General features: G+C 43.5%; 1 protein-coding gene across 1 annotated transcript; it reads right to left on the reverse strand.

The window, feature by feature from the left end:
- Positions 1–11,243: 11,243 nt before the first annotated feature.
- On the reverse strand, positions 11,244–23,456 carry LOC146139897 (uncharacterized). Its single transcript, XM_083392008.1, has 13 exons — positions 22,806–23,456; positions 22,358–22,467; positions 22,117–22,181; positions 21,353–21,971; positions 21,234–21,281; positions 20,936–21,084; positions 15,490–15,633; positions 14,570–14,639; positions 14,261–14,349; positions 13,623–13,827; positions 12,010–12,152; positions 11,418–11,576; positions 11,244–11,363 (listed from the first exon to the last, which is right to left on the reverse strand). Exons 1-13 carry the CDS (start codon positions 23,342–23,344, stop codon positions 11,313–11,315), a joined length of 2,391 nt encoding a protein of 796 aa, XP_083248134.1. The 5' UTR covers positions 23,345–23,456; the 3' UTR covers positions 11,244–11,312.
- Between the last annotated feature and the right edge of the window lie 945 nt (positions 23,457–24,401).

Here is a 24,401-nt window from a genome sequence, read left to right on the forward strand (position 1 = left end):
TTCCACCCCCTAAGGGGCGATAGCGCCCACAACCACTGGACTAAATACTTCATCACAATTAGAGAAACTCCTTAAAGCCAATGCGCAAGCGGCATTCAATCGAATGTAATTGTGTAAAATGTAAATTACCACTTTTATATGTATGACTGTAAAAATCTAATTTTTTGTATTCGTAAAGTAAAGTTCTCATATTATATTTTTGCCTTTATTAATATACAGCTTGCAATAAGAACGTATTATATAACTTGAAATGCAATTTTAACCCATAAGAGTGGTTCTTATCGCTTTCTAAAAATAATTAATATAATCAAGTAGAAGTTTTTACGTGCTAATAAAGTCCAGCGGCCGTTACTTAAATACAGAGCATACACAACGCCTGTACTTTAGATAACTGAGGGAAAATATGAAACTTACCCCCTTTCCTGCCTAAAAGTTTGTTAGCTTTCACATCTTACATGTGCAAACATGGGCGTTCACGTTTTTTCTTTTTACACATCTTACATGTGCAAATATGGGCGTTCACGTTAAATTTTAAGTTGTTGTTGTTGTGCTACTAACGGTTGGAGTTTAACTATAGTGTTTAACTAAATCTATAGATTTTAAATTGTGATGGTGGTCGTCATGGACGTCTACAAGGTGCCAAGACTGACAAGCAACGCCTAGGAAGTTTTCTGTATCTAAAAAGAACATTGAGTCGGTGGCGCAAATGAAGTTTATCAATTTTCAATAAATGATTTAATAACCCGACAAGTCACTTACGGCGATCATCGAAAACTATTTAGACGTTAGAAGCCTCACCTTTCATAAACATCACTTTTCAATAAAAGCTTACGTTTTTCACGGAATGTGATGAATGCGTCACGCGACCCGAGTTCTTCGTTAACAAAGACGGTTAAAAATCACGGATAGAGTAAACGTTCGTCACCTTAATATATTTCGTAAATGTAAATGAGGCAATAGGATTAAAACGGACAAAAGCGAGAATAGAACACGTTTCCAACTGAGACGCACACGTTTTTGTTCGCTCGACTCGAAACAAATGCCGTCGTGTCGGTCTGCAAATCCCGACTTTGTGCAGCAATCTCTTAACCATAAACAAACGTGTGGATGTATGCACAGTTTGTACACACGTATCATTGCGCTCACCATCGCTGGACCGCACTCAGCTGGCTCTCGGCAATGTTTTAAAATGCAAAACAGTCCACGACGAGTTGTTACATAGCGCTGGGAAGTTAAACCTGAGTTTTGACAACCAAAGCATTGCTCACCGCTGCCTTAACACGCAATGTAGGCACAATGTTGCTATCCTGGTGGCGATGTCAGAGCACGACATATGACACACCTGCAACACGGTTGAAAATTTAACAACACAGATATCGGAAAATACGCATATTCAGCAAATTGTCTTAATAAAAAAAGATGAAAATCAGTCGGTAGTACGACAGTTCCGGTATGACCGGAGGTCGTGAGTTCGAACCTCGCCGCAGGCTACTTGTTTTTCTGGCTCTACAATCTTGATCAGACTGATTAATTTCAGTCAGCCTTTCAAAAGGCATCGTGTGTATATAGTCTAAATTAAGATGTTTGCGCTTTCCTTAAAATGTGTGCGCTTTTTGACAGTATATCCCTAACGATCGCCACTGTTACAACTGATACTCCAAAAGGGTTAAAATTCAAATAATTTGCGACGGTAAATACTAGGATAACAACCCGGGATCTATAGGACGATTCTTCCAGCTTTCCTTGCCTTATTGGTATAACAAAGTTTTAATGTAAATCATCGTGGTGTCAGGAGGATTAAGGATGTCAGGTCCTAGATTTTGATGGTTACCATGTTTTTGTACCATCTAAATTGTATTAGGGGCATTCGGTATTTTAATGGGGTAATCCTTAGTACCAGGGACACCCTTCGTTGCTGTTTAGTTAAGCTTTGGTTGCACTTACAATACCTTTAAAATCCTGCATTAAAATAGAATAATCTTTCCGACATAGGAAATATGGAACTGAAAAGTAATCCGGAACTGTTCGGCCTTCCGGTAAAATGATTTTTGCAGGTCGCAGTAGGCTACGGCTCTCTTTAAAGTTATCAGTTGCCTTTTTGTGTACGACATCGTACGATAACCTTGGCCGAACTAAGGTTACTTGTTTTAGAGGACAGCTGTTACGTCGTACCTTTAAGACGTCATCCCTGATTTTTTTGCGTTGCGATCCGAAAATCATTCTGGTTTCACCCCTGGTCGAAATATATTCAAGGGTTTAAATATATTCAAAATTGGTTTATTTTGTTTAAATCGGTCAAACCATAATTTTATAAAGAGGCGTAAAGTATAGGACACCCAAAATAGAGTCGACAAAAGCGCGTTTTTGGTCAGGTTGGCATATATGCTATTTTAGAAGTGTGCGTGTAACCTACAGAAAATAAAGATAAAAATCGAGTTTACCATTATGTTTTGTAGGAAAGGGTAGTTTTGGAAAAGTTTAATGCGAACAATAGAACTTACTGTACGTTTGATCGGCGTTTTTTGGGAACGCCGTTCCGGGGCGGTTTCGGGGCTTTCGATATCAAAGTATTAAAGCTATGTTTTCTTGCGGCCTTGAAAGGCGAGGAAATAACATTTTCTTCCGGTAACTAGATTTCCTTTTCTCATTTATTGGCGGCGGTTCCACAACCTGAGGGCGAAACGTCGTAAATATATCCACATTTCGGCTTCCAGACGTTCAAAATAAACGGCGGTGGTAAAGTTGCACAACACGCTTCGGGGGCTTGGTCGATTGTTTGGCATCACATGACCGGCATTTAGCCACCGTGTTATCTGCCTGAATTACAGTACGTTTTGTTTTGAGCTTTTCGTAGAGAAAAATCGTGAGACAATACGTTACAGCAATAACAATAGGGTCGCGAATTTCTCCAACCAGTTAATATCGAAAAACGAGCAGAGAACAGTTAATTCGAATACACCTATTTACATGCTTGGATTACCTATTTCAAAAGTTTTATAATTGTTATCTTATCACAAAAATCTTACCATTACCAAAGATAATTCGAAGTAAAAACGTAACAATCGCATGCGTCAACGTGTTTAGTAATTATATTGAATTAATACAAAGAGTCATTACAGTTAAATATTTAAATCCTCCCTAAATTACTTAGTGCTCCTACAATAAACTACCACTAAATAGTGCGCCGCACACCGCCGTTTTATTGCAGTTATGAACTTTTATAATCACTCATTTTAAGATGATTTTTTTTTTCTTAGTATTTTGTCATACATGTAAAACACAAAAACGCATTTGAAGTACCTATTAAGTAATGTCAACGTATATTAAACGCGACATTTAAGACTATAGCGAATGTAACGTACGTACATCTGCATGTGAAAAGTCTTTATGACGTTATAGCACCACTCCGCAGTTTTACTGTTTGGCGCAATAGGCTTTTACCTGATGTTACGCATGTCGAATATATACCTTGTCGCTGTCCGCGTTGTCATCTAATTGTGAATACACTGTGCTGCTATATGCACATGTAAAACCGTGGTGTTTTATCCTATTGTGAGGTACGTGGCCCGTGGTTCGCCAACCGTTTTGTTTGTTGTTATGTTGGTAAATACCTCGTCACATTACAGATAGGGTCAGTATTTTTACAATGTATGCGTGGGTGACTAATCGGCTTATATGGCATCTAGAATATACCGTCCATGTCTTTGTTTGTAAGGGGCTATTGACATATTTATTGCAAGAGTCTATTCTACATTCCTGTGTGCATGTGTCAGGTAGGTGAGTTGACTGGTCCCAATTAAATAAAAAAGGAATTTCAAATGGTGGCAATACAGATTTATTTGCCAGTTATTGAAAAACAAACACATTACTGTACATTTAAATAAAACAACGCAGAGATAAAAATCTCATAAAAGCTGTAAGAAGCATTTAAGTTTTTTACGCTGCGCCAACGTATCTAGCGTGGACGTTGTTTAACACTATTTAACTAACGATTTTAGCATTGTATTGTATATTTGGAGTACTATACATTTTCGTTTGGAAGACGAAGTTACTTCAATCTTCATTAATATTTATTCATGCTCACTATGTTTTACAACAGCCGCAAGGTGTCGCTACCACTCAAGACAGTTCTTTTTTTGACGAAATTATTAAAAATCAAGAAGAAACACATTCTGTCTGCCTATCCGTTGGATCAAGGTGATATGTCTCCAATGTTTCTTATTTTATATTTTAGTTATAACAACATGGTGCATTAACATTGTCCCTGTAAAGCTCATTTTCATAGCAACATAGGCTATAATAACAGTTCAAAGTCATTACTTCGAAACCAAATAATATGTATCCAAGTTTTTATTTTCGTATTGGAATTTGTTTTGTCAGTGACACTTGGATATATATTTATAGTAGAGCATTATGTGTGTGATGAATAGGAGTTACGTATGTATTTTGGGAAATATAACGCGGATGCAAAAAATGTGAGAGGAGTGTAACGTTGGTTAACTTACAAGAGCTGATATATTCTTCAAAGAGAAATATAAGAGGTGGTGATGATGCAACTAGAGGGCCATCTGTTGCCATTTGAGGTTTCATGGCACAATTATAGACCACGTGCTTACATACCAAAAAAACATTCAAGTCTTGTCTGATCTTATTAAGGCACTGGGTCTCGTTCTGTAATATATTCCCCAATGACTGAAAAAATAATCATTTTAAGATTGCAATTCCCACAGATCACAGCGTTTAGCAAATCTGTAATGTTGAACTGTATATTTCTGCTAAAGCCATTTAAAAGTTGTTTAGCAGACATTCCTGATTCGCTCCACAGAACTTCTGTTTCATGGCACGGTTTGATTCCGCTTGACGCGACACATGAGTTTCGCGTCACGTGGTTATTTGTAATGTTCTGCGTGCAATCAACACGCCGCAAAGAAACGCGGCGAAAGACAAGTCATTTGTAAAAAAAAGTTAAGTACAAATAAAGTTTTAGCAAATAAAAACAAGTCCTTGTACAAATCACCAATTTGCCCAAGTCATCAATTTCCCAAGTCGCTGTTAGAGCAAGTCAATTCCAAGTCAAGTTATTGACATAAAATCTAACGTTAGACTATTAAACTGGCAAAGCTCGTCCGTGTATGAGTAATATCTCAACTTAAAATAACAACCACAATATACAGCAAGAACAAGGTTGAAAAAAAAAATTAGGATAATGTTTAACGAAAACACTTGAGTTCAACCCTCGTTATTTCACACAATGACTCAAGTCCAAGTCAAGATATTTGTCCAAAAGACTAACAAGTCGCGCGATTTTGCCTAAAAGACCTAGGCCTTGGTCAAGTCAAGTCATTTGAAAAAGTTGACTTAAGTCATTGGGACACTACTTTTTTATGTGCTTTCAAAACACACAGCAGAAATCGAACCTCCAACACTGGTGTGACTGTTTAGGCTACCTGGTAATGTTGCCAACTTCGAAAGGCGATCAAAATGCGCAAAATCATGATGTGAAGGGGCTGGTAAACAACTAAATTAATGTGTGAAGAAACCAGTTCGAACGAAGTCGCTCGCTTGACTGACAGTCAAAAAAGGCCAGGAGGTGCGCATTGAGGCGACAATCGCTCAACCGTAACAGCGGCTGTATCGGGGCAAAACCTTTTACTCATGTTTACAATTGCGTGGACGTCAAACAGTCAACATACCTTGATCGTTTTAAAACCAGCTCGGAAAGACCCCGCGTTTTTGGTCGTAAAGTTGTTTGATGATTCCCCAGTATTTGCCGTTATTTAAAAACACGCCTGGGGTCTAATACGACTGCGAAATCAAGTTTTAGTTTGGTGGGGTTGTTTTGTGTCATGACACCAACAGCATAACGGAGGCCCGAACTGGTCATGTCCTTTACCAATGGTGCAGCTTGGTTGCTTTTGTCCACAGAGGCCAAAGCCAAGTTACCCATTGCCATTTATCATAACTGATTGTATAATTTAATATGGAATATTTGTTTTGTTTATTGGGCTGCTTCTTCTCAAATTCGTAGAAATGAATATCTTGTGAATGATGTTGGTCACTGCTACGTTATTTCTGTTGTCAAAATCTAATCGTCTACAACTCTACAGTTTCATGTTAGAATTACTGATGAGTTTGACGTGCGCCTAACGTTTTTTTTACCATAAAAGCAATCTCGGATTAAAATTTCTTGTGCGTTTCGACCCTTTAGATTTGCAATCGAACAGTTTCACATGCTTACGCAACCGCGGGACAGATACTTAGAGAACCTTTGTGATACAACCACTCGTTGGGTTGGTAATCATAATAGGCAAGCCTGTTTTACAATCAAGTTTGCCACCGTTCAAAACAAAATGTGCATAAAACTTCACATTATTACAAATGATATTTCCCGAGGTGTTTTTTTATTGCGCATTACACACCTATCGCAATAAACACGCCACAAGGTTTAATCGGTAAACGTATGGAGCGTTCGCCTGAGCGATTGTGTGTCGCCAAATTCAACAAAAGAAGGAACGCAATTGTCTGCCGGTTTCGCTTGGAGTTTCGCATCTCCTTTTAGGCACAGCCCGTGGCAACACAATCAAAATGAAGCGGTAGCCACGCCTCCTACAACCTTGAGGGTATGGAACCATAGCCTTGTTGTCGGGTACAATTCTCTCAGACTTTTAGCACAACGCAAACTTTGCTAAGTTGGTAATTCCAAATTGTGTAAGCGTGTTGAACTACTGGTTCAATGCATTTAAGACACGCAACAAAATACGTCAAACGACGGACGAATGTCATTCACTTGGTTTATGCGGTCGAAAACGAAAGATTAAACCAAAGTTAACTGCAGTTACTAAACAACTCATCGGCTTAGGCAACGTCATGTATGGCCTTGAAAACTATTTCTAAAACAGGTGCCGTTGTACAACACAATACGCAGTGCGGAAAAGAAGCAAGGCGTCATTTACTAGCGTAACCATTCCCAGAGCCTGTGGTTAATAGCTCGGTATCCGTGGCCATCCAGTCTCAGATTCAGGGAAGTACGAAAATAGATCCCGCGTTAATTGGGCGTCAAGGAATCCCGCTGTAGGCGCACAGGCGGTATTTTGCCGAATTCTCGTCGACAAACTAAACACACCATTCTTAATCGAAACACCCACACTCCCTAAAGTCGCACGGACCTAATGGCTCAATTAGCCGGTCTCTGTACCATTCAAGGACCGGCTCGACATTGTTCAACGGCGTATGGCCCGGCGCTAACGACCTGTCTAATCCCTTACGATGAATGTGTAATTGCGGCCAAGCGTTTAAATTATTAGCCCACGGTTAAAGCTGTTCTGCTAAACTGGTGGGATAATAGTAAACCGACCCGGGTCATGAACTTGACAACCAATCGCCCGGGGCTATATCATTTCGTCATTTAATTGGTGTAAATTACTAAACGTGACAACAGAAGTTCTGTTGCCAAACCGAGGAGCGAAATTTTCGCCAAGCGAATATGGTAATTTTTCTGTGAGGTGAACACGAATTGTAGCGCGTCTTGCAAGGTAGCCGTAAGATAATTCCTGGAAATGCAAAGGCGAAAGCCGAACGTGTATGATTATACTTTCCATTTTGGGAACATTTGCATGATTCTATAAGGGATTGGGACGATTGGTCGGTGTTTACGTCGGAATCCTTTGCTTTTGCAATTTTTGCAAACAGAAGAAGTTTTTTTTTAGAGGTTGTACCGGGTTAATTCGTCTCATTCTTTCAAAAATATGTCCACACTACGAACATCCACATTTTTTTACAGTATTCCAATGTCCAAACCTCTATATTTTAGGCAAAACTACGGCTGATTTGATCAAAACAAGGAGATTCATTTACACACGCAAAGGTAGTGCAAAAATATCGTACATGTCCCTTTATTAGATAACAATAGATCTTAATAACTTGCTAAACCAGCGCCTAAATTTGGTAGTGTTCTACAAATAAATAAAGTACGTGCCTAAATTGATTGACTAATTTTGAGCTCATCACAGTTACAGAAAATTTTGAGCTCATCGCCTACTTACAGAAAGTCTTTAAAATAATTCGCGGAGAAAAAGCTTTCAGCAAGTTAGGCTGATTACGTTCTTGTCGAAAGATGCACGTGTGTACAACCGCGATCCAGCCCACCTTCTATAAAGCAAACACAGTGTACATCTTTAGTGTTGCTATGAAGGTCAAGCAATTCTTTAAAATCGGTAAAAAATGAAAGTCTTTTTCAACCAAAAATGATGTGTATCAACAAAATTAGAATGCAATAGCTTTGAAGAAGGACTTATTCCAAAACTGTGCCACACTGATACGCCTCAAACGATTACGATTTTCAAGTGTGATGAGTAACTTTTTATAATTTGGGAAAATAAACGATAAGGTTGGCTTTTGAGATCGAAATAATCACTACGTATATGGTTAACTAATAACATGGTGACACTTACCAATTGTTTTGTCTTGCGGTAAACTCTTATTTAAGTTATGCTTGTAGTTGGTTGTTATGCAATGATCGATTTTTTTCTATAAATTATAAACAAGTTAAAAAATTCGAGAAACACAGCGGTAGACCTCGCATTGATGTAACCCTCTTTGGCGACACATCAGCAACATCAGGCAAAGCGCAAGTCATGTTAAAAAAGATTCGCTTTACTACTACAGCTAGTGCCAATCATGAGTTGCTGGCGTTGGCTCAAGCGCGATATGAAATCCCAGCGGCAGATCACGAATAACTGGCGAACACCAAAATATCCCAAACTGCAATTAGTGCTTCCAGACGCATTACACGCTTCGTGACGCCAGCGACACCCTTCGGGAATCGACATCGATCAGGCCAGAAAATTCGGAAGTGACGTAACGGGCCTGGAGCGGAGGCTGCACTTCCCCAACAAGGGTGACGTCATCGCGCGCCCGCTGTCAGTCATGGGGCCTCGGTGTCGCGCGAGACCTTGATTTTGAGCAGGTGAAAAGGATAATGTCGGAACATTTAGTTGAAATGCAAGCTCTTAATGGTGTGATAACGTGCTGGACATCATCAAGCATTCAAAGAGCCTAATGCCTGTCTGATTTTAAAGAAGTATCCTAAAACGTGCATTAAGGGTTACATATCCCAAAAGTATTTTTACTCGTAGTTGGAGAACACTGACGTCGATTAAAATAACAAAGTTTATTTTAGTTTTTCCAAATTAAAATAGAATAAGATCGTTTTGACTTTTGTCAAATTGATTAGAATTAGAATTACCAAATTCCTAAACAATCAAATTTAACTAGAATTTAAACTAGAATTAAACTTAATTACTCACAATCAATTTAGTTAAAATCGCAAATTAACAGTATGTTGGCTCGGAGTAAGCGAACACTGACATCGATTAAAATACCAAAGTTTCAGATTTTTAAACATTTTCAACCGCCTCAAGTATCGATGTTGCAATTGCAGGCGAATTTTCGACTGGCATAGAGTCCAACGTGTGTTTCTTCTAAAAGCAAACGCAAATCTTATCAAACGGTTCGCAAACAGCTGAACAAACATTTCGATGTTGACCATAGATGCCAAATTCATTGCTAACACAACAAACTATTGTCGCGTAAAAACGACAGCCAGCCCTGGCGCAAGTTAAAGGCAAGCAGAGATTGTAAGCAAAGCGCGTAGATCATTTCCTACGAAATGTTTGTTTTGTAGTGCAGAGTGATACAGCCAAACTTATTATAATTGAAATATAATTAAACAAGGAAAAAATAAAAAGTTTTTCACCTCAATTTAACCAACAAAGATTCGTTATAATTTTGTTAATTCTTTTCCGAAAATAGACTACTATTTTAAAATTATTCTTAAAGCGTTGATGTCAGTAAAATATGTAGTTGGTTGCGCTACACCAAAGCGTAATGGTGCAATCAAACTTTAGATGCTTTTCTCCTTTAGCGGCGCGTCGTCCATGTAAGATACATAGAAAAACAGAAGGCAGAGTGTTTTTTGAGAACTTTTATTTCATCATTCCTACAAAATGTACAGCAGAGCGGGCAACCGAAAAAAGGGAACTTACACGTCACACGGTTATGCTACATGTCACACTGGTCATTTTACAAAAATAACAGGGCGGAACTGGCAGAGTTTTCGTTCCGTGGAACTTTAAGAAGTTACATCGTAAAGCGGGCGTATACCCCAAATTGCGCAAAAAATACAGCCGTATATTGACTCCATGTATTCATCAGATACGTGTCGACGCGCAGCTAATGCGGCGATATCGCTACAAACTGAATCACAGCACACTCGAGCTAAACAGCTTGCACCAAAGTATATACAAAAGGTGTCGCGAACTTGTACGCAAATAGGCCCTTCCTGTGTGGCCAAACGGGCCAATACACTAAACACTATAGCAAGAGGTGCGACGCACAAGAAAAATAACGTCGCACAGTCAACGGCGACAAAGCAGAACTCTACAGAGCGCGGAACAATAACAAGGGCGAACGAACAATGGGCAAAGGCGAAACAAAAAAACGCAAGGCAGACGTAAGCCATTGTTTAAAATCTATGAGGGAGCGGTTTGGTTCAGGAATGGGAGTCTGTGTACGAAAACGACAAAAGCGCGCCAGACAGGTCGCGGGATATAGTAAACAGGTGACATTCCATCTGAACCCTGGAAAAAAATTATAGCAAAATGTTCTGTTTGGTGCACAAGTGACTGTAACTGGCGTCTGAACTTGGAAGGATTTATCTTGCCGATTAACAAAATTGGTGATTTTGTCTTTTTTTAACACCAATACCGACAACAACGCCACAATGGTGGTCATATTAAAATTAGGAGTACATTTTGTTATTTCTGATGACAGCAATTAAAGCGATAACAACACAATACACATACGCACAAAAAATGACAGGAACGTTACGACAACAGGAAATGCTGTACAGGAGACAGGGGCGAACAAAAAGTGGGCGAGGCCTCGAGAATAAGGCAACCAGATTAAAGGAAACGGTCCCGCTTCTGGTACCGCGGAAAAGCGCCCCCGGCCCCCCTTGGCCGCCGTTTGGGCGGTCAGGGAAGCTTTGAATGGGGGTCGCGCCGCGGTGCCGCGGGGCCATTTCATTCTTCATAGAAGATCACAAGAAAATCGAGGTACCCTGTGTCACGCTGCGCCAAGATGCGGAATAAATAATTCGCGAACGAAAAACGTGGCGGTTTTTTTTGGACGGCCCGCGCTTGTTATTTTTGTATCGGACATTTTCAGGCGACGGGCCGGTGCGAGTGAGCTTGTTTCGGGGACAGGGTGACACTGGGTAGCCTCAATTATAGTAAATTCTGTACGACAGAAATTCATTCCAAGTAGTTGATTCGGGCGAGTCCCGAAGCGGCGTTGAAGCGCATCTGCTGCTGCTGCTGCTGCTGCTGCTGCTGCTGCTGCTGCTGCTGCTGCTGCTGCTGCTGCTGCTGCTGTTGTTGACCAACGGCGGGGTGCAGGGGCGGCAGGTTGAGGTTAAGTTTGCCGCTTCCGTTACCACCGCTGTTGTTGCTGTTGTTGCTGCTGCTGCAGACGTTTGGATGCATGTAGCGCCGACCCACGCGCAGACGTTCGCAGATCTGCAAAGATACGATGAGACGCGTGGTAAACACGACCAACGAGCACTTAATATAGCCGTCCAGCTTTTAAGTTTGCGCCCTGGTTGCAGGAGTCTATTATTAAAGTATTGGTTGCGCGAGACAAACATCGGACTGTAACTTCAGGCGAATGGAAAATTTAGGCGACGGGGTGTGTGTAAATGACGTGTTACATTAAAAGTATGTCGGGCTCTCAAAAATGTTAAAAAAAAACAGTATTATGCTTTAGATGTGTTATTGGTCATTCACCCTAAAGAAGGCGATTTGAATAGGTTGCCAAAATGTTGGTTAACAATTACAATTACCAGACGAGCTGTTTTGATTATAATTACTGAGAATATTATATTATAAAAACACGCATACGGGCGACACTGTGTAATTTCCACGAGAAACTTTTTAGTTTTACTTTGCTTACCTGCGCGTTAGTGGTGGAGAGCAGTTGGAAGGGAAACTGGTTCTGGTGGTTCTTGGCGGAAGGGTCAGCGTCGTTGTCCAGGAGCAGGTTAATGATCGCGCTCTGCGCCTCAGCCAACTGAACGTTGTTGGCCACTTGCAGTTCTGGGCGTAAAAACATTGACTTGTTAAAAATGGCATTTCTAAATGCTGGTGGGTTCTGCCGCTTTAGATTAAAATGCCATAGTCTGAACACATCAAATAGAATTGGACTCTCGTTTTTGTCCTACTTCGCCGAAAAAGGTACTCAATTATTTTTCCAATCATTTAAAATGGCAAAGGGCGTGGACTAAATATTTGATTCAATTGTTTAATTTTTAAACAACAGTTTTTGCAAAAACATCCTGGTCAGGAGCGGCCAAATTTTTTGCACTATATTCCCAAATTATGTAAGTGATAGATAATCGAAAAAATATAAATAAACCATTTAACGACACAAGTCCTGGCGTTTCGGGGGCGCCACAAATAGTCGTGCTCAATTTCGACCCGCCAGCTCACTTTAGCAATTAAAAAAGTTACAGTTCGCCGTCTGGCTTTCGAGCACGCCGCTCAGGCACGACTGAACAGTAGTCGCATTGAAAAGGCGTTCGCGCTCTTAGGTTTTCCGCGAATTAAGCGCTATTGACGTCACCATGGCGCGTCTTTTCCGCAATTGTAGCAGACCAGCACTAACTGATTGCAGTGGCGTTTCTGCTTGTAGTGCCTTATCTGGATTTACCGCGAACCGATATAGCGTGCTAATGTACAACAGGGCAACTTAGCAAGCCCTTTTGGAGATTACAGGCGCTTTCCACCTAGTTTGATTGCTTAGCGTACGCCGCTACATTTTCTGGCAACTCGTATAGGTTGCTCTAGTCTAATGAAATAATAAGATTTCCTATAGCGATTTAACTTGAAAATATAAGGCACCGAAATACTGTTTGTTGCATCCCATCTACAGTGAAAAGTTAGTTTTCACAAGGCGGGATATAAGCTGCATTAAAACAGGACATCTGAACAATTTTGTCGTAAGTCTAAATGCGTAACACAAGCCGCCGCCGGTGCTAGTTGATGCCAACCGGCTGCATAAGAAATATCTTAAAAATAGGCCCAGAGCGGCGCCGCGGGCACCACTCGATAGGACAGGCCATCACAGGAAGACCTCCCATTTTACAACGCGGCCTGCCTCACCGCACATTTTCACGCCACGTCTTTCTTTTCGTTTTCGACGGTTTTAATTGGTGGAGCGCCTGTTTGTCGACCGCACGATCCTAAGCGGTATATGAAGGGCACATCGGTTCGCTACGGTTGTTTTTCTGCGTTCAACATTGCGCAATCTGACACCGGCGTTTTCACGGAAAAATCACTAAAGCTGCGCACGAGGACGCTGAAACAAACTGGAAAATTTGCGATTGAATTTCAGTGTTTGTTGAAATACTCGAAGTCTCAAGCGTATGGCATATGGCAAGAAAAGCGCACTACAGAGTATCCGGTAACAGCGGGGTAGGCATATAAGCGGCCAAAACGTCATCAGCACAACTTATGACATCACTACATCAACACATGACGTCATTCTTAATTTCGGGTGCCACTTACCAGCAGCAAAGTGCAGCGCTGTGTTCTCGTTGTGCGCGCACTGGCCGACCACCTTCCGCGCGGCGTCGGTGTCGCGTTGCCGAAGTCGCTTGCAGCTGTCGCGTGTCGCGCAGCCGTACGCGGCGAAGCTGAGGATTTCGCGCGTCGCGACAAGGTCAGAGTTTTTAACGGCCATGTGCAGAGCCGACCAGCCTCCGCGCTGTTCCTGTGAAGATAAAAAAGGTTGGTCGTCGTTAATTGACAGCGCGCCCGCGTTTCGTGCGAGAAAAACAAACAAGGGCGAAAAATCGCTTTCCCTTTTTTTACACGCGAACTGATAGCGAAATTTAGTGGCTCGGGCAAATGTCAACAGCGCCAGAGCTAATAAGTCAGTCAAAAAAACTCACGCAAATCAATTCTAATAGTCTATTTTTATCTATAAAGATTTTAATAAAATAAAAAATAGTTTTAAGTGGCTACATTGCTAAAAACAGGAAAGCCGAAAATCGATAAATATGCAATCGTTAAAACAACTATATAGCACTAGTTAACGCTCTTAAGAGAACTAAAAATTTTGCACATGTCACTGTTAAAGGTTTTGAAACAGAATTACTCCGCTAGCGTATATCGTGGTTGCAATGAGGGTCCGTGATCCTTACCTTTGCAGTGAGCGACGCTCCTTGCCGCATCAGGGTCACCATGCTGTCGATTCTACCCTTCTCGGTGGCGATGTGGAGCGGTGTGCGTCCTTAAGGAAGCAAGAACAAAAAAACGGGATCAATGTCGGGTAAGGGCGGGCGCTAAATCACAATCTGTCGCTGGCAATGTGAAAATGCAAGAAGGACCAAGGCAAAGACAATGACTCGACCCTCGCCGACAGCCGTTGACGGAGGACGCCGAGCTATATTCGATTGTGGCAACCAAGGGATGAATACCGCGTCTTATTTGAATAAACAAATGAAGCTTACCGGCTTTCAGGGCGGCGGTTCCGTTGCACAGGTCGGCGAACTGCTGTGGCGCCTTCTCGGCGAGGAAGTTCTGCGTTAAAGAGAGCGCAGAAGGTTAGAGAATGTCGATTGTTCTGTATATATAGAGAGTATAAAAAGCGACCTTGTGCAACGCGCTATAAATAGACTGGGGGGAACTGGCCATGCAAATGTTATTTCGGACGCCATTCTTTCCGAAAATAAACGTCCGCGCTGGCGCGACCCAAACGGCATTAACATAGCCGAAGCGTCAAAACAACACAATAAACCCATGCGGTAAATGCCAGACGACGGCGCGTCGTTTTTCAGCCATTAACATGAACGCTGCGCCAGAAAAACGGGAAAAGGGCGTTGGCTTCCGCAAAGCATGAAGCTGCGGGCTTTTCATATGAGTCTAGACGCGCGCGTGTGACTTTTTGTTGCCCGAGTTGACGAACGTCGTAAAAAGCCATTAACCCCGAATAATTGGCAGCCGAGAGTAATTCGCCAAGCGAGGTGACTAAAAGACCTGCGATATTTTTTCGGCATCGTGGCCTGCATTGCACGGCTAATGCCGCGCTTGCCCGCGAGCCGGTCGCGGCGTGATGAATTATTAAAAAGTTCGACCCGCGGTGGCACAACATGGCACGCGTTTTGCAAAACAACCGTCGAACATGTAATGTTGGCGCTGCAGAAATACGATCTGGGCGATTAGCGTTTGAGGTTCGTATGTGGTAAACCGATCAGTGTTTTTAAATATAAATTAAATGGTCGTTTTATGGGGGTATTTTTAATTATGTAGAATAATATCACGATTTCTTCTTTTTTAAAACAGGAACATTTAAAATATTTTAATATACAGAGTTTTTTAAACCTATACAACACATTACCACATGAACAACAAAGTGCTTCCAGCAACTTACCATCATATCGGAGGCTTCCAGTTCGGCGGCCAGGTGAAGGATGTTCTGTCCTTCGGCGTCCTGCGCATGGGTGTCGGCTCCCCAGCGCAGCAGCACGCTCGCCTTTTCCACGCTACTCGTCTTCACGGCGTAGAGCAGCGGAGTCTGTATAAAGCATAGAGAGCCTTGTGAGTTTGGCAAATCGCTGCTATTTATGTATAATGTGTTTTGAGAAGATGGACATCGCCTTGATTCACATTTTTAGCATTACAATTAACCTATGTCTTATTATATTTAGTAATGTATAACAGAGTGATTTTTACTCTACATAGTAGCAGTAGCAACTACCCCAAACCCAACGAAAGTACAGGCAGCCTGGATGTTCGCAGCGTTTCAAACAGAGCTATATCCTTCTTTTGCAGCGCTATCGTTTACATTGATTCATGGCGGCGACAGGGAAACAATAAAGCGAAAGAATACAGACTCCCCCGATCGTAATACCGGGCGCAATGTTGGGACCGATATGACGACGAATGGGACGCCTGGAGCGGTGTATGACAGCAAAATACACGCGCGCCCTCTTAAAAGCCTGTTTTGAGAGCTCCCAGAGTAAACCTTCGCCTTGGATAGAGGCAACACGCGACACTATTTTTTCCATTGTCACTTCAAAGAGAGTGGAGATATGTCTAATATGCGAGCGAAATCGCTTGCTATTTTGGAATGTAGGCGATAAAAACGGGATAGAGAACGAGACTCTTTTATCAGTTTCAGACATCGCGTCTAGCACCTAGACCCCCAGCACATCACACAAAATCGATATACCCAGAACCACACATGACGCCCTGTTTTGACGTCCACTCTTCACTGATTTAATTACTTGATCTCAAAGCCAGCTAAGCTCGAAATGTTAAGCACCTGTTTCGCGTGTAACGTTTATTCGTTCAGCTAAAAGTGGACTTGGAAATGACACTAGGCGCACGCCCGCCGCTTAAGATGAAGACCGACGTCAAACGCGCATGGACAGTCGTTCTCACAAATGCAAACTGCAGTCACGGCGACACGTATTGGCTCCGAGCGCCAGACGCGAACCTCAAAAATTGTTATTTCGCGGAAAAAGGCCATTAAGCGCCCTTGCCAAAGAAACACCCTCAAACGCAGCACCGCTGCTTGTCGCCAGCAAAAATAACAAACACGCTCTCATGACGATTTGGGATGATTGTTAAATCATAACCTTGACTACAGTACATATGCATTACTAATTGAATGTAGAACAACGACAAGAAGTTTCCAACCGAGCAAAATGTCATCATACTAATCGCATAAAAATCTGAGGCTATAGTTATTTAAGGCTATAGAACAGCGGTTCTCAACCAGTGGGTCATGGATCACTGGTGGGCCATAAGAACATTTAAGGTGGGCCACAGACCAATTTAAAAAGCTAGATTTAGTTTCATTTGTGTCATTATATTTAATTTTACAGGAATAATGGCTTGGGGAGGAATTAAAAAGGAATGTAAATTTATTGTTCAGCCATAAGTGTCTTACTAATGCACGGTTGAATAAATAATCTTTTTTAAAATATGTTCTGCTGTGTTTTGTTCTAAACCTATTTTAAGGCTTTCCTTTCATAAAAATTCTATTGGTCACAGAATTTTTTGCAACGTAAATGGGCCACGAGAGAAAAAAGGTTGAGAACCACTGCTTTAAAGTTATTTAAGGTTTTGTAAATTCAGGTATAATCATATAGCCATTGGAGACTCAAAACTGGTCGCATTTCATTTTTTGCCAGTTTCGCTTCACGAAAAAAAAAAAAAAAAAAAAAGTGCGAAAGCCAAGAAAAAAAAAACGTTACTTGCGAAGAAAAAAAATAGCGGTATGATGCAAATACACGCGACATGACGACCTCTTCCGTGACCGCACGTCGTGGTCGGGGTCTGACTGGTCGCGAGCGTCGCGAGCCCTTACACATGGAGCTACACGAAAAACCAGTTTTAACACACTCGATCTCTTTTTTTTAGCAACAAGCGCCGCGAGACCGGAAGAGCGCCTTGTTACGTCACAAAAGAAGAAGCGTCGCGCCTCGCGCCGTTGTTGGAATGGACCGCAACTGTCTTACCTAACGCCGCCCTGTTTCTAGATACTACATCACGGGAGTCGGCGAGCTGTTTATGATTTCTGCCCGCCACTACCTTTTGGCGCACGTAATGAATTACTAACCCGAAGAAATATAAGTTGTTCCAAACGAAACTAAAACAAAAAACTTAACTTAGTAACTATATATTTTTAGGATAGGGCTCTTCTCTGTACAGTGTACGTTTTCGTTACCTTTCGCCGCAAGTCCTAAATTCCCAAGAGAGAACGGTTTTGATAAAAACTGTGAAATGTCGCAAATGGCAGCCTGCCAAAAATATACGCTTGGAAATTCCCGAATGCAACACAGAGATTTCATCATTTGAATGACTTGGCTAAAGCAACAGTAATTCCCGTTTTCAAAAGACCTTTCCAAACTTCCGTGAATACCGTTGAATAAAACTGATATGGGTTTTCCAAAGTGATCACCGACAAGGATCTAACCCCATGCCCTTTAACCCACCCGCCCCTGAGCCACTGGCAACCCCAAAGGCGGGCTAAGTTTACGCCATGATGTCATATTCGCAGTGTCTCGGCAAGGGGTGTAAAAATTCCGCCGAAACAAAGAGGCCTCTAAGCGGCAACGAGGGCGAATGGCGGCCCCAAGACAATGGCGCCGGATTTCCTATTACTACTTGTATATTGGCCGGCGAGCAGAAGTCTAAAATCAACCTCAGCGTCGGCTAAAAATAGATCGATGAGCTATCGCGGACTCAACGAGCACTCGACAATGGCGAAATTTACGCGGCGCCGAGAAGCGCAGGTAGCAGCAGGTCCTCAAACGCGCGCCGATTCTGAAAGGAAAATTTCCCGTTTCGCACGCGCCAGAGCGTGACCCCTTTTTTTCTGTCATTTTCGCGACGGGATTTTTTTCGTTCCTCCAAAAAGCACGCGGCAAAAAGAAGCGCCCGCGACCAGCGGAGGTGAATATAGCTACGAACTATTAAAAAGACTGAAAAATATTGAACCGAAAGGAAATGCCCGGGTCGTGGCCTAGATCGCGATCTTGCAAGTAAATTTCCCAGGTTTTGTTCGTCGGCAAAGCACAGCGGGCAAAGCCGGGCTTTGTCACGATTTCTGCTGGCGGCGTGAGGAATTAGCGACGAGGCGAAACAACGCCAGAAGGCTCAGGCACGTTTTCGGGCTTACTATGCGCTCGGCGTCTGGGAAAATTTGCGCAGACGCGAGTTTTTTTCGAGGCACTTTCGGGCGCCTCGAGGCGGTCGACGGTAGCTTGGTTTTCTCGTAGTTATTTGTAATTGGCTAAAACTCCTTTAGGCTGCCGAAGCCCTTCGACAGTCGTGAAGGTTGAAAGCTTGCGGTCTGCCAGCAGCACGAGGCCGTGGTGACACGAGCGCTGCCAATCAGACCACGCCACCTTTCTAGCGCCCCTTCTAAATCAAAGGCTAAACACTGGTGGCGCATCGACGTTAGGGTGATTTTCGTGCTGACTTTAAGCGCTCTATTCGAGGAGACAGACACGTCAAAAAGCGACCATCTTTTAGTAGGTTTCGTGTGCTTTCACCCAACCCTATCGTTCGGCATCCTAATAAACGTCGGTGTTCGTTTAATTATCTGTAAAACAGAACGAAGTGCAGCGCGGGATGCGAAGCAAACAAACGAACGGGAGAACCGGTCCGGGAATTCTATGTATAGGGCCGAAATGGGATGGCGTAGGTCGAAAAGCGCGCGCCCACGGTGTTCCCCGACTAAGTTAAATATCAACCAATGCGTTGCCGCTTTACAGGGTTTTACAGGCTTGTGTAAAACCAGACTGACAAGAAGGCAGGCTGGGCACGCACCCGTGGCCCTAAAGTACACACTTTAAAGAATTTGCCATATGCGTGTCGCGAACGCTGCAATACCTTTGACATTTGCGCTTTTAGCACGGGCTGTTGCTGCCTGTTGTTTGCTTTAGTTGGGCTGTACGGCAAAGGTAAACCCAATTTGTTTTGCCTGCGGGATTCGCGATGTTATACCGCTCTTGGTTCTCAATGCAACTTATCAGGTCTATTTTTTTAATCTTAATCTGCGTGACGACATAAAACGGATTAAGAAAAGAGCAAACTGGAAAGACAGCGTTGTCAGTTGCCGGCCGCAAAAAGACGATATGCAGCGTGAATGCAAAACCGTCTATTGCACGCGGCGAACACGATCTAGCGCGCAGAAATTCCTCCACGTTTTCGTTTAGTTTTAACCCAGTGGAACGAATCCGACCGCCGTAAAGCGCTAAATCTGGCGGTTTTGGCATCCGCGACTACTTTTAGCTTGACAGTGAAACTGTGCAAATTTGGAAATGACGGGCCTTTCACCGATTAAAAGAGTACGCCAGTGCGAGTGAAGGCTACTCGGTCCCACTGCGGCAGCGCGCATGCAATTAGGGATGCCTGAAACGGGAGACGCGGGAGATGACAAGTTGCGGATGGCGTCGGACATATCCTGAATCCTGGTCGGGTGGTTTAGATGCAAAACGGCCTAGATAGGGTTGCACAGAGACCCTTCAAGGGTAAGAAAGAGAAAGGCGCTTCAGAAACCCTGAGATGCTTGGCTAAAAACAAGTTTTTAGCTTTTTGTAAAAGTAAAATCCTAAACCACAGGTTGCAAAATACATTAAAAATGTTGAGGGTTTTACGCGTATTTTAAACATATGTATACCTCGTTTACAGGCATCAGCCGTAAATGCTGAAGTAAAAGCATAAACCGGCACCCTTCTGGGCTAGTTAAGGTTAATGAAAAGGGGTGCCATCGATCCGTGTGCCGCGTCATGGCCGTTGACATTAATTCGCCGCTCGTTCTGCACTTTTGGCTGGCATTTCGCGACACAATGCAACCCAGAGCGGCACGTCGCGCGTGTAAAGCCGCCGTCTAAGTCGTGCTTTTCTATTTCAAAAGAAGAAAAAAAGGGACAGCCCCATTGGTGTCGAGTGCAAGGCGTTAGGTAACGAAACATTGCAACATTCCATTTTCGTGCCTTCTCATCGATGTAGGTACAGGGGTTCTTAAACAGGGTCCATGAACCCCTTTGGGGTCCGTGAACTAATTTTAGGGGTCCATGAAGGCCAAATTAAAATATTAGTGTATATTTAAGAAGTTATCAATTTTTCAAAGAAAAGAGTTTAATAAAAAATAAAACGTTTTAGGAATGTACTTTGATGGGATTGTGCCGTCATTTTTGAAAATTTCTTGCCTACCGTGGCCCACGCGAAGCAAAAAAATTAAAAAATTAGGGTCCGCGGTAAAAAAAATTAAGAGCCTCTGATGTTGGTCGATAGGCGTGCGGAATATCAAAGTAGAACATTTATTAAGGCTAAAAGGTTGGCCTATAGCCGCGACTCACCATCCCTTTGGCGTCCTTTAGGTTAAGCAGGTGCTGCAGATCAACGGCGGATTGCATCTGTCGCAGGTTGGCGATTAGGTTCTGGACACTGTCGCAGATCACCGCTCGGACGACGGCGCCCAGCATGTCTGCCAGGCTGCTGTCGTGGCCTGGAGAAACAAAACGTTGCGTCAGTGCCCCAGGCTAACAAGCCTAAACACGCGCGCTCGAAAACGGCACCAAACAAGCTAGACTTGCACCCAAGGACTACAACCGACTGTTTTTAATGCACAAATAGACGCGAATAACCGCTGCTTACCTGAAACAGGAGCGTAGCTTGACGACGACATGAAGGTCACATTTGTGTCTGGAACAAAAAACGAAATATTAATTATAACTGACCGGCCTAGTTTTTATAAAAGTGGAAACAATATTTACCGAATGCCTGCGAGTTATCGAGACACGAATAGCTCGGAGGAAAGCTGGCAGCGGCGCTGGCGAAATTTTGACTGGTGACGAAGCTTTGCAGGTCGGTAAACTCCGGGGGCGGGTAGGCGGGCTGGGGGCTGAAAGCGGGGTTGCTGGGGGTTTGGTAGGGTGAGTTGCAGGACACGCTGGAAGCGGCGGGGCTCATGGTTTGGATAAAGCCGGGGTCGGATCCCATTTGTGCGCCGCAATTCGGGATCTGATCGAAAGCCATGACGTTGGGAGAATGCTGCATCGACATTTCGCCCAGCGGCGAGGCGTAGGGCCGGCCTACGAGACTTTGGGGGTAAGCGCAATCGGGGAGATTGGAAGGGGGAGGGGTGGAGGAGTAGTTGGAGGTGGGTGAGGGGTAACCGATATTGTGGCCCATTGGTGGGGAGGCAACCGGCTGAAAGGGGTCCACGGCCAGGCGCTCCAAGTACTCGGGAGCGATCGGCTGTTGGTTGCCGGGGGAAACGGCGAAGTTGTTCGGGGACTGGTTTATGAGTGGGTTTTGTGGCTGGAAGGTGGCAGCCCTTGGCTGCTGCTGCTGCGACATGGATGCGTGGCCTGAGGGCCTATTAGCGGCTTTCTAAAAATAAAAATAAAAGTAATTAGAAAAAGGTTTTAATCAAGAAATATTGACAAAATATTAATCATTAAATTTTATTCAATAGGTATTAAGTATTTAGCGTTAATTTAAGTGGGCAAATATTGATCCACTTATGTTGACCTACCGCTGACTGTCGCAGTTGCTGAAGTACTTCGCGTACTGTTTTCGGTCTCACTCCAGGGTACACAACTGCAGTTAAAAAATAACACTTTACGGTAAAGGATAAAACGGCAAAAAACGTGGTATACAACTAGAATTTAAGCATATTCATCACCTTGCAATATGCATATTATAAAAACGTGTGGGCACGAAACTTTTCTGCGATGTTAAAGGAAAGTAATCGAGGCAAAAAATTAACATCTAACCAGGTCGATTTCCTTCGCTGCGTTTGGCTTGGCTCATCTTTCGCTTGGCTGAAGTCTGTCTCGGTTTACCGTTTCCCGTCTTGGGCTGCAGGCAGCGCTCGAGCTTCAGGCTAAAACCGCAATAAGCCAGCATAATGTTAGAGGTAGTACACAGTGCATATCATGGCTACATGGATTCCATAGGACGAATGTTGGGCGCGAAGTAAAGTTTTAAAACAATTGTAGGTTACTGCTGAACTTACACAAACAATCTGTACAAAAAACCTCCGGGGGGCCTAACTTATATTACCAACAAGTGGCGCGTGGTGGATGATTTGAATGCAAGCGCGCCCGTCATATCATGTAATTAACCACCTGCGCGTCACTCTGTTTAAAGGTAAACCCACGCTGCATATCAACGCATCGGTCGACTTATTTTAATTTATCGAAGTAAACGTCGCGGGCTTACATTTGCTTGCTGTTCAGGTCGACGCCGCGCAGACGCCTTTGGCTCGGGTTGGCTCGCTTGCGATTCTTGGCGCCGGGGAGGGTTTTGTCGACGCCTGGTAGCTGTAGATTGCGGACTGTTGCAGTAGGGTTAGTGCTATTGTTGACGGTCGGTTCGATCGATTCCAAGAAGCTGTCTATTTCTTGGAATTGGCAGTCGCTGTCGACTTTGTGCAGGTTGAACGCAGTTGGCTTGCTGTCCACCAATTGATCGCGAAGGTAGCTACTGGCGTCGTAGGCCAAGCCCGGCTGGTTATATGGCCAGGCGCTGAATGGCGGGCGGCCTTCCGTGTATTCTCCGGCGCAGAAACTTTTGGTGACGAAGTGGGATTCCGGGGGACTTTCCAAGGCGGCGGCGACGAACGTGCCGTTGTTGTTGCCTTTTCGCAGTTCCTGGATAGTGGGCGAGTGGGGTGAAAGGCCGATGCCTGAGTCGTCGCTTCCAGACGGGCTGGGAACTTCGCCTTGAAAGTTTGAAAAGGCGACCAACGCTTCCATCATTTTTGCTCGGGGAAATGCTTGTAGCCAGATCAATCACACACGCATTAACACACGGCGTACTGAGGCAGCAGTTGCTACTTTGCTGTACTAGCGCTTTCCTTTACTAATGCGTTTACACTGCAACACAGAAAACAAAACAACGCTATGTTAGAACCTTTACAACGACCGGCGGCAAACCACTCAGTTTGACGGCTGCGCGATAACGGGCTTCAGCGTGACGGTCGATTCAAGCTCCTAGGAGCGACACAGCTGTACAGAACGCTCAGTGCACAATGGCCTTCTGCTCAACTACCTCCCGCTATGTTTCGCCCTGCGCGTAAACAAGTGCGGTCCAGAGAGAAAAAAGGCGCTCGCTTTGGCGCGGACGAGCCACGGCGAGGGCGATCTTTGTTTCTCTTTCGTGAGGCTCGATTCTCTTTTCTCTCACCCCGCCACCGACGATTATGGGCCTTCTACGTTGCGACTGGGCGCGGCAGCCCGCCTGCTAACGGCCCTCCACAGAAAAGGCACGGACAAGGGGATGTCTCGTTTTTGTGCCAATGAATCTCCCGCGCCGCTATTTTGGCACTTAAATTTACTCTCTGTTTATTACACGAGGACACGTACTTTCAGAAAACGGGAAAGCTGCACGACACAAAAAATGTTTTTTTCGTAAGGGTAGCTTTTATTGGAATACGAAGAGTAAAATATAGTTTTTTAGCAGGGTGATTAAACCACTGTTTTAGTTGCTGTATTTATAAAAGCATCGTTTTTTTTTATAATTTCTGCATTTATGTTCTAGAGCCATTCGAGAGAATATTGCATTCGTTTGGCTGTTTTTAGTCAGTTTGGAAAATTTTGCTCTCTTGCACCGCATGTGTCAATAGTTTACGCATTTTTAAAAAGCGTGCGAAAAAAAATCAATAATAAAACGATGGCCGTTTCATACAGATTGAGCAGTAAGTTTCCACTGTTGAAAACATATTTTATTTATTACATCTAACCGTTAAGCTTAAGCACATTAATATGTTCTGGCATTATAGGGCGTTCCAGCTAGCTAGAACGTTACACAAATGCA

Source organism: Ascidiella aspersa, chromosome 6 (genome assembly GCF_963924565.1).
Source record: "Ascidiella aspersa chromosome 6, kaAscAspe10.2, whole genome shotgun sequence".
Lineage (NCBI taxonomy): Eukaryota > Metazoa > Chordata > Ascidiacea > Phlebobranchia > Ascidiidae > Ascidiella > Ascidiella aspersa.